The sequence below is a fragment of the Ananas comosus genome, linkage group 10 (assembly GCF_001540865.1).
Source record: "Ananas comosus cultivar F153 linkage group 10, ASM154086v1, whole genome shotgun sequence".
Classification (NCBI taxonomy): Eukaryota; Viridiplantae; Streptophyta; class Magnoliopsida; order Poales; family Bromeliaceae; genus Ananas; species Ananas comosus.
Window position 1 is genome coordinate 4,940,396 of NC_033630.1, and position 9,346 is coordinate 4,949,741.

General features: G+C 39.8%; 1 protein-coding gene across 1 annotated transcript; it reads right to left on the reverse strand.

Annotated features, from left to right (window-relative positions):
• LOC109716665 (protein CUP-SHAPED COTYLEDON 2-like) lies at nt 933-3,885 on the reverse strand. Its single transcript, XM_020242208.1, is given in 5 exon segments — nt 933-1,199; nt 1,201-1,643; nt 2,802-3,085; nt 3,180-3,386; nt 3,510-3,885. Coding segments are annotated over 4 exon segments (1,020 nt in total). The 5' UTR covers nt 3,373-3,386; nt 3,510-3,885; the 3' UTR covers nt 933-1,099.

A 9,346-nucleotide genomic window follows, 5' to 3' on the forward strand; every position in this document is an offset into this window, starting at 1 on the left:
AAATATTTCAAAGAAAAGTGTTTTTAAAACGCATGAAGAACCCGAAGCCCACGCGAGAGTCCAAAAATGAAGACCCACTCAACAGTGGGCGTTGGGCGCTTCACTGTAACGCGCGTTGAGTGCCACAGCCCGCCAACAGCTGCAGCAGCAGAGGCAGATCACAGGTCTCTCCTTCCCCACCCACCCCGCATCTCTGCTCTGAAACGAACAACACCCCCGCCAATCCCCTCCGACGTGACGTAGCACTGCATGCACCGTCCATCAGCACCTGGGCCCCACCCCGGCCCAGGAAGTCTACTACCGTATTACAGTTACACTAAATACCAATATCCAACCAATCATATCTCTCACTTCTTTTTTAAAAAATATGTAATAAAAGAAAGTTAATAATTATGATAAAAAATTAAATCAAAATAAATATAATAATTAAAAATACTATATAAATAATATAACTAATTCATTCTAAATTTTTTTTCTTAACTCTTGTCTCCATTCTCTTAGGTAATGTTGGTTAGGAGATAGAAATAGACTCTTATCCCTCCTTTATATTCAACAGTTAATTTTTATCCGAAAATAATAGTTTTGATTATCTATAATAACCAGTTATTACTATTTCCACCAACACCTTCATTTTCTATATAAACTACCTAATATTTTTTTTATTTCATATTATCTATTCAAACGCTATTTTTTATTTTCATATTTGTATCTATTCATGTAATAGCTAGTTCTTATTTATACCGGAACATCCCTGTAATAACTAGTTCTTATTATACCAGAACAAACGGTACCTTATTACTTACGTGCCACCTCCCTGCTACTCACGCTTCTCTATAGCTCCACACTAGCGAACAAATCATTCGTACTGTACGTACTTCTGCAGCACGCAGCAAAATAAACTCAATTAATTACACTGCATAACAAAGTTTTAAATAAAAGTCATTAGAGCAGAACAAAAGCCCAGGGGCATTAGCGTCATTACACATGCAACACAGCATAAGACGAGGAGAAAAGCAACAGCTTAGCAATAGTAATTAGTCGTAATCATAAGTCAAACATATAGCATGCGTTGGAAGGACGAGATCGGTTGTTAAACAAGCTAGAACGTCCAGAGGCAATCCAGCTCGGTGGACCCCACCGGCATCATCATCTGGTGGGGGACCCTGCTGCCCAGCTCCGCCTTCCGCTCGAGGTCGGCCAGAACCGGGCAGCGGCGGCAGCGGCGGCGCGAGGCCGGAGAGGAAGAACGGGAGCTGGAGGTTCTCCTGGAGCGAGCGGAGGCACGGAAACGCCAACCCAACGTTAACATTAGTAGCAGCGGTAGCAGCGGCAGTGGTGCCCACCCGGCCGAAGAGCGGTGGCGGTGTGGCCTCGTTGCCGAGGAGGTGGGATGCGGTGGTGGAGAAGCAGGGCACGGGCTCCCTATCAGTGCTCTCGTAGGAGCAGCTCTCGCGATCTGCAGAGGCGAATGAGGAGGCGGCGCCGGCAAAGGGCGAGGAATCGAGCAGCAGCGGGAGCGAGCTGGAGGACTGCGAGCCGACGCCACCGCCTGCGGCATCAGAATTGGAAGGGCCAGCCAGGCCGAGGCGCGTCTTCTTGCCGCCGCCAATCTTCTGGAACACCCGAGAAACCACCCATTCGTCCTGCGCATGCAGGAACAAAACATCTCCGTTAACCCAATCCCTCCCATATTTTGTTCGATTTCAAATGGTTCTAACGTTAAACTTTAGTGATTTCAAAAGCTTAGGATTTAAAAAGGCGTAGATGAAAGGATCTTAATAAGGACAAAGAATAATAATAATTTTTAGTTGATTGATAATTAGAGAGCTGTGCACACGATAGAGATGCGACAAATGAGAGGACAAGCTACGATAGCAGCACAAGGGCTTTTGATGCGTGTACAATTTTGTCTCGCTTTTTCCCAATTAATCCAAACGAAATGAGTAGCTTTTCAGTAAGAAAATCTTTCACCCTTTACGAAGGAAATCGCATCATAAAGACGCTTTAACCTCCAACACAACAAACCAAGATACCGCTCAACTAAAGAAAGGGAAACATCATTATACCTCAGATCATCACAGAAGCTTTGAAATAAAACCAATCACCAAAAAGGAAATTACAAGGAAACACCCTAACAATAATTCGAAGGATTCCTCTCTACTCTTCATACATTCTCCCAGGATGAAATAAACAGTGTTTACTTAAGTTAGTCCAAAATGTTATGCTTTTTATATATGTAGTTAATGTGTTAGCGCTTCAATTGGTTCACAAACGCAACCTGAGTGTGTCATAAAAATAGTTCCTCCTTGGTTGGACTAATGCTCATTAAAAAAAGAGTATTAATATATAGCCTATACCAACAATCTAATTTCTTTCAAGTTTTCATTTAAAATGGTATATAAAATTAAAATAGAATTTTTTAAAAGATTAATTTATTAGTGCGTCCATTCACCTCAAGCTCAATCAAATGTTGACAGACGCATCAACGTACACAATATGTTACGACACCCTAACCATTTCCCGATAAATACCACACACACTAAGGACGCGAAAAGATTCAGCGCATTTGGATTACAAAAGAATGACTAATAAGAGTCAGCTTTTTTTTCATATCATGTTAAAATCAGAAAATTAAAACCATGATAAATAATGAGATACATGTAATAACTAAATAAACTAATATTGATGCAGGATCCGACTTTTCTGATACCATGTTGTGTCAAAAACAAAAAAATTAAACCGATAAATAATAAGATACAAAGTAACGGTTGAATAAGCGTAATGATAATATATATATGTACCTTGGAGGATCTGGAGAGAAAGTGGTAGGCGAACTTCCCATCGAGGCGATACTCGTGCATGACCCAGTTGCTCTTCTCCCCCTTGGGGGCCCTCCCTCGGTAGAACACCAGTGTCTTCTTCATCCCGACGAGCGAGCCCGTGCGGGAGCTGAATATCTCCCTGTCCTTCCCCGTCGCCTTCCAGTACCCGGCCTCCGTCGCCCGGTTCGTCCGCAGCCCCGTCGGGTATTTGCGGTCGCGGAGGCTGAAGAAGTACCACTCTTTCTCCCCCATCTTGGCCTTTTCTGCGGGAGAACAAATAATTGAAAAGTAATGCAGCAGTGAGAGATAGATGCGGTCGGCGGCGATGAGCAGGTTAGGGTTAGTGTTATTACGGACCAGGGAGCTCCCAGGGCTCGCATTTGTTGAGGTCGATCTCGGCGATGGCCCGACCGGTGAAGCCGCCGTCGAGGACCTTCTTCAGGAGGTAGTAAGTGATCAGCTCTTCGTCCGTCGGGTGGAAGCGGAACCCCGGCGGGAGCTGCGCATCGCCGCTGTCGAAACGGTGGTGCTGCGCCGCGTAGCTTTCCATTGACTTACTAATCACTATAAAAGATAATAGTCAAAATAATATATATATATATATAAGCAAGAAAGGACAGAAGAGAAGAGGAACACAGAGGCATTAATTACAAAGCCAGCGAGAAGAACAAAGAATAGAAGCATCACCGCAAGCAGAGGTGATGTGGGGGGACCAACAGTGAGTCTCACTCACAACTAGAAAACAAAAGAGCCCTTCTTTCTTGCTTGATTACTACTCACCCTATAGCAGGAGGAGGTATATAAGAAACAAGAGTAGTAGTTGCAGATGTTGTAGTAGTAGTAGTAGTAGTAGTAGTAGTAGTAGGAGAGGGAGGGGTTGGGAAGGCAAAGGAGAGGTTGTAAGGGACTGAGGTGCCTCTGGGTGGTGATTTATAATGGTGGCCTCTCTCGTGGTTTAATTTGGGACTCGACGAATCACAGAGGGGTGGTGTCAGTGTGTGAGGTGGTAGCAGCAGCAGCAGCAGCAGCAGCAGAAGTAGCTATGTATCATTTCCTGGTGACCTCTTTCTCTCTCTCTCTCTCTCTCTCTCTCTCTATATATATATCTCTTACTTAAAGAAACTCTCTCTCTCTCTCTCTCTCTATATATATATATATATATATATATATATATATATATATATCTTACTTAAAGAAAGCACAAGCATGGCCCCTTCTTTCTCTCTCTTCTGATGAAGGCTCTGTTCGCTTCTGCTGTGGTTCAGAGGGAGTCCTTATGATGGCCATGAGAGAGAGAGATGAGGGAGAGGGAAGGGGAATGCGTGCGTGCGTGAGAACTTGTGCAGGTATTTTCTCTGTCAGTGTAGAGAGAGATAGAGAGATAGAGAGAAAGAGAGAGGAAGAAGGGGGAGGGGAACAGAAGGTAGTTTTAAGAGGAAAGGGTTAGAGAGAGAGAGAGAGAGAGAGAGAGAGAGAGAGATGGGGTGAGGGGGGGATTTGAGGTGATCTTGGTATCAGATAGAAAAGCTGGAGCAAAATCTCAATCTGTCAGGGAGGGGGTGAACAGTACAAGATTAATTAAATCATGGGACAGATTCCATCACATCAGTAAACCTCCCTCTCTCTCTCTCTCTCTCTCTCTCTCTCTCTCTCTCTCTCTCTCTCTCCCCACCCCCTCCTCCCTTTCTCTCCATCTTTTTAAGAACCTTTTCTGTTTGGCCTTTTCCTCTGGGATAAACACTAGTTTGTATGGTGGGATTAGCAGATTTGTAATTTTTATGTTAGTTTTCTTTATTTTTAATGTTAAAGATTTGGAAGAGGCATCAAAAAGTTTAGATTTGGCAAATAGTATTTTTCTTTAAAAAAATATTATTTACACACAATTATATGGTACTTACTTTACAACCCATCATTCAATGATTTATTTTTATTAAAAATAAAAATATTCTATGCCTTTAAAGGCAAGAATTTAAAATTTACACTCATTTTTAGATTACTAGTAGCATTGCTTGCTCTTTAGGCTAAATTACAAAATAAATAAATAAATAAATAATCCTCTTGCATTTTGCTCTATACTTAATTATATTTTTTATAAAATTTTCTTAATTTGAATTCTATATTTTACTATTATATTAAATAGGTTTAAAATTTTAAAATTATTATTGAATTTCGCCATCTATTTCACTGAAATAATTTGACAATCACATTAATTACATAATTGAATAATTATCTAACTTGTAATTATAGAATATATCTAACTGTAAGTAAAAAAAAATTTTCTCGACTAAAACTGTCAAAATTGCATTCTATAGAGTAATTTATGTAATTTATATGATTATGTTTGTTGAATATAACTATAGTTATTTGCCAACTCGTTCTCGTGGAGTTTCACATACATTTTTATTGGTTACCAGAATTTTTGATTCTGTTTTACATAATAGAAGAATATAGAGTTTAACTTAAAGAGTAAATTTTTACGTAAAGAACTAAGGGATCATTTGGTTAGATGTAATTATAAATGCAGCGTAGTTAGATATGCATGCAATTGAAAATACAGCAATTATAACTACATGAATCATGTTTGGTTGGATATAGTAGAAAGCGCTATAAGTCTAACTAATTTGTTTGGTTGTATGCAGTTGAGAAATAATTTTTAAAATTTTATTATTTTATATATATGATGATGAGATTACCTTTAATATAAAAACGGAAAATAATTTTTGTTTAAAAAATATTGATGAGGTAAGCATATCTTTTATTTAAAGTTACTCTCTCAAACTGCTGTAGTTAAAACTGCGGCTAATTTAGGCGTACTTCGAACTGCTGCAGTTGGGCCTCCTCCTGCAGTTTCTACTGCAGCAATTGGAGTTAAATATATCAAACCAAACACAAAATTTGTATTTGTATATAATTACAACTGCAATGCAGTTGCAACTACATGTAAATAAACGATCCCTAACTGAGGAAAGAGATAAAGTGCAAGGCAAGATTTTATTCTTTAGATTTTGTTAAGTTATGAAAAAAAGTAAGGCTACATGTACACCACTAAAGGAGCTATATATTTTACATAAATTTTAGAATTAAAAATTTTTAAAAAATATTTATTATTTTTTGAAATATATAGATAATATTCTTTACAGAAAAAAAAAAAGAAAAAAAACTATTTATATATCAAAAAAAATTGCATATCTTACACTTATTAATTTTGGAGATATAGAATAAATATATAAGGGTTTGTTAATCATTTTTTAAGACTGGAAAGGCTTTGGTTTTCCCTTTCAAGTTGTCTTTGGTCTACTGTCTCAAGACCCTCTTAGAAACAAAAATGAAGATAATTTGAAAAGTTGCTATTTTGAATATTCTTCTTACTTAAATATTCTAAAAAGATACGAACTTCTGACTTCGGGAGTAGTTAGCTCTCCTAGACAATTGCCAACTATTTAGGTAGTAATAATTGTTGGGAAATGCTTTGGAATCCCAACCTCATACACCTTTAATTGCCCAATACATGTGACATCATAAATTACATTACAGGAATTAATAAAATCCCTTGCCATATATAATTCTAAGTACAAACTTTTGAAGAATGTTTAGTGTCTCATTTGATATTTTTTTGATAGAGATGTTTATTTACGTACATTCAAATAGGGCCGGCAAATAAGCGAGCCAGCTGTGTTCGACTCGCATTCGACTTGATATTCAGTTTGTTGAAAATATGTTGGAAATTAAATGTTACGTTCCGGATTACCTCGTTCTCCGGGCACGCTAACAGACCCGCCGGATACATAAATTTTTTTTCTGTATACGAAGTAAAGCTGTACATGTATATGAAATCATTCAACACTACAACCAGTAGTATAGAGCTACTAGAAAGGAATAAAACATAAATAATCACAGTGGTTCAATACATACATAACATCCGGATGCATATATACTCGCTCAGGCGAGATATAACATCTGTATGCAAAGGACCAAAAACTACAACTATCTGTAGCTGGTACTCCTCCAGATCAGCAGCAACTGAGAATGGCTCTAATTCGCAACACCCTTTCCACGATAAGAATCAGCAGCAGCAGCAGCCGAAGGCGACGGCTCTACAAAAATAGGGGTAACAACTGGGCGTGAGAACTATTGCAAGAACAAGTAGTCCTCAGTGGGTACCGCCCTCAACTCATCGGCTCACCCACTAAGTCTACATATGAATACTCAATGATAGAAAGAAAAGTTAGAACAAATCTACAGCCACATGCCACTGTACTATCATGATTCGACAGTAATATCTGTAGAATAAAACAAGCTCAAGCCCAAACTCACTAAGAACTGTAAACATACTCGTCCCAGGGACTATGAGCACACTCGTCCCGCCTGTCGAAGCTATACAGCTACCTCCACACTAAATAGTCTGTGAAGAGCAAGTCCAACCAAGATAGAACGACACCAACGCAAACGCACAAAGCCCGACTCTGGAGTGGCACTCGTGGGCGCTAACCAATCGAGTATGCAAGCGTGTCTCTGCCGAGCTTAATCCTCTCACAGACTAAAGTCAAGTAAACAGGGTCTAACAACCAAACTCACGTGCCCTCAGCACAATCTCATGCCAAAACAGCAATTTGGGTCCACCGTCAACCCCGACGGCACTCGACAGTCTGAAACAGCCTAGACACTTCTGTAAAAATATGCCCGGCATCTCAGCACGAGCATAAACATATTCTACAGTATCCCAAATATCCACCGCCCACAAACTGCGGTGATACAATCAAATTACGTCTCCTACAGCTTAATCAGGTAGTTTTAACATATGACAGTGTAGAAGCGTCAGTTTTCTCCTAAGTCAAATCCACGTCCAACATATATTATTTATCTAATTCATTTCAGCATGCTCCAAATTCAGATTGCTTCTAACGTGATAATCGATGAACTCGAGCTAAAAATATGATATACAAAGGCTGAAAATATACATGTTGACTACGCATGTACTTAGGAGGAAAAACCGATGATAACCCACCTCTAGCGCTAATCCCACGGCAGCGAGGAGGTCACGAAGACACAGGGAAACCCAACCGTAAACACCTCTGGACCAACATTAACCCTCCTCAAAGATCTGAACATCAAAACATCAACATTTGCATCACAAGTCCCAAAACTCAGCACTTAAGCTTAACATTTCCTCAACTACAATGCTAACTTCACCTTCCGATCTTCAAATCAGGTGAGGAAAGGTCCCAAATCCAGTGGACTATGACGGAGAATCACCCTTAGGTCCAAAATCCCACTTCCCCCAAAGATTGCACCATGCAAAACCAAGAAAACTCCAATTCAAGTCCAAAGCAAGAGCAGCAAAGAAAGACATGAAATTGACTACACAAACCTTAATCAATTTCTGTCAAATTGGGCTCCACGAATTTCTCTTGAAATCTAGAATCCACCAAACCAAGTTTCACAGCAAACGGAGCTTCCTACGTGGCACACGAGCCAAAACGCCGAAGGTTGCTGCTGGAAATCTGCAGAATCAGCAATCCTCAAACTTGGAATTGTGAAATTTGGAGTAATTTGAGGGACTTAGATGCAAAGTGAGGCTTCACTGTGAAGAAGGGAGGAAAATAGCTGAAAGGGGTCGAGTTCCATCTATTTATAGTGAGCTGGATGGATAGAATAAGCCCCAAGAACACCCCTTTCCAATCAGATACCCCTGCAGAAACGGACAGTTTCGGGCGCCCAAAACCATATTCTGGGCATCCGAAACCTCCAGGCTGCACAAATGATTCTCATCGGTTCCTTCGCACGCAGTGTGCTGCGCCCATATCCGGCTCCGTTGGACCTCACCTACCACCAACACGTGTCAGCTCAAACGATATTAACGAGGTGAATTTTCGGACCCACTTCCGGGTGCCCGAAATCAGGATTCGAATTGGCTTCCAGTTCTGTTCAAACTAGCACTCAAGTTCCGGGTGATCCAAATCCAGTTCTGGGCGCCCGAAACTGGCAAAACTCTAGTTTTGCTCCATTGAGTGCGCCAAGTCTATTTCTGCATCCATTTCGTGCAGAAATGACTCCGACTCAGTCCGACACTCTCTAGACGTGTTGACCAGTCACTAATACTGTAGTCAATCCTATCCAAACCTCAGGAACACTACATTAAATAAGCTTGGCTTGAATAGAGGAAAAAACTCGAGATATATTTCCAGCTGAGCTTGAGTATTTGGGCTGGAATACTATTAATAGTTTTTAGACTTTTTTGCTATTTAGTTTTCAACCTTTCAATGAAATTTTGTAGGGTTAAGATAATAGTGATCCTCTAGGGTTGAGTGGGTAGATAATTGAATAGTATGATCTAAATGATGTAATTGATTGAAATGTAAATCTAACGGCTAAAAAATTAAAAGCAAAAAATCCCAAGTACTATTAATAGTATTCCAACTCTCTCTCTCTCTCTATATTAAAAATATTCATAAATTTTATATAATATATATTTTAGGGGAAACTTCAAATACCCCCCTGTAGTTTCGCACTTTCTCACTTTAGTA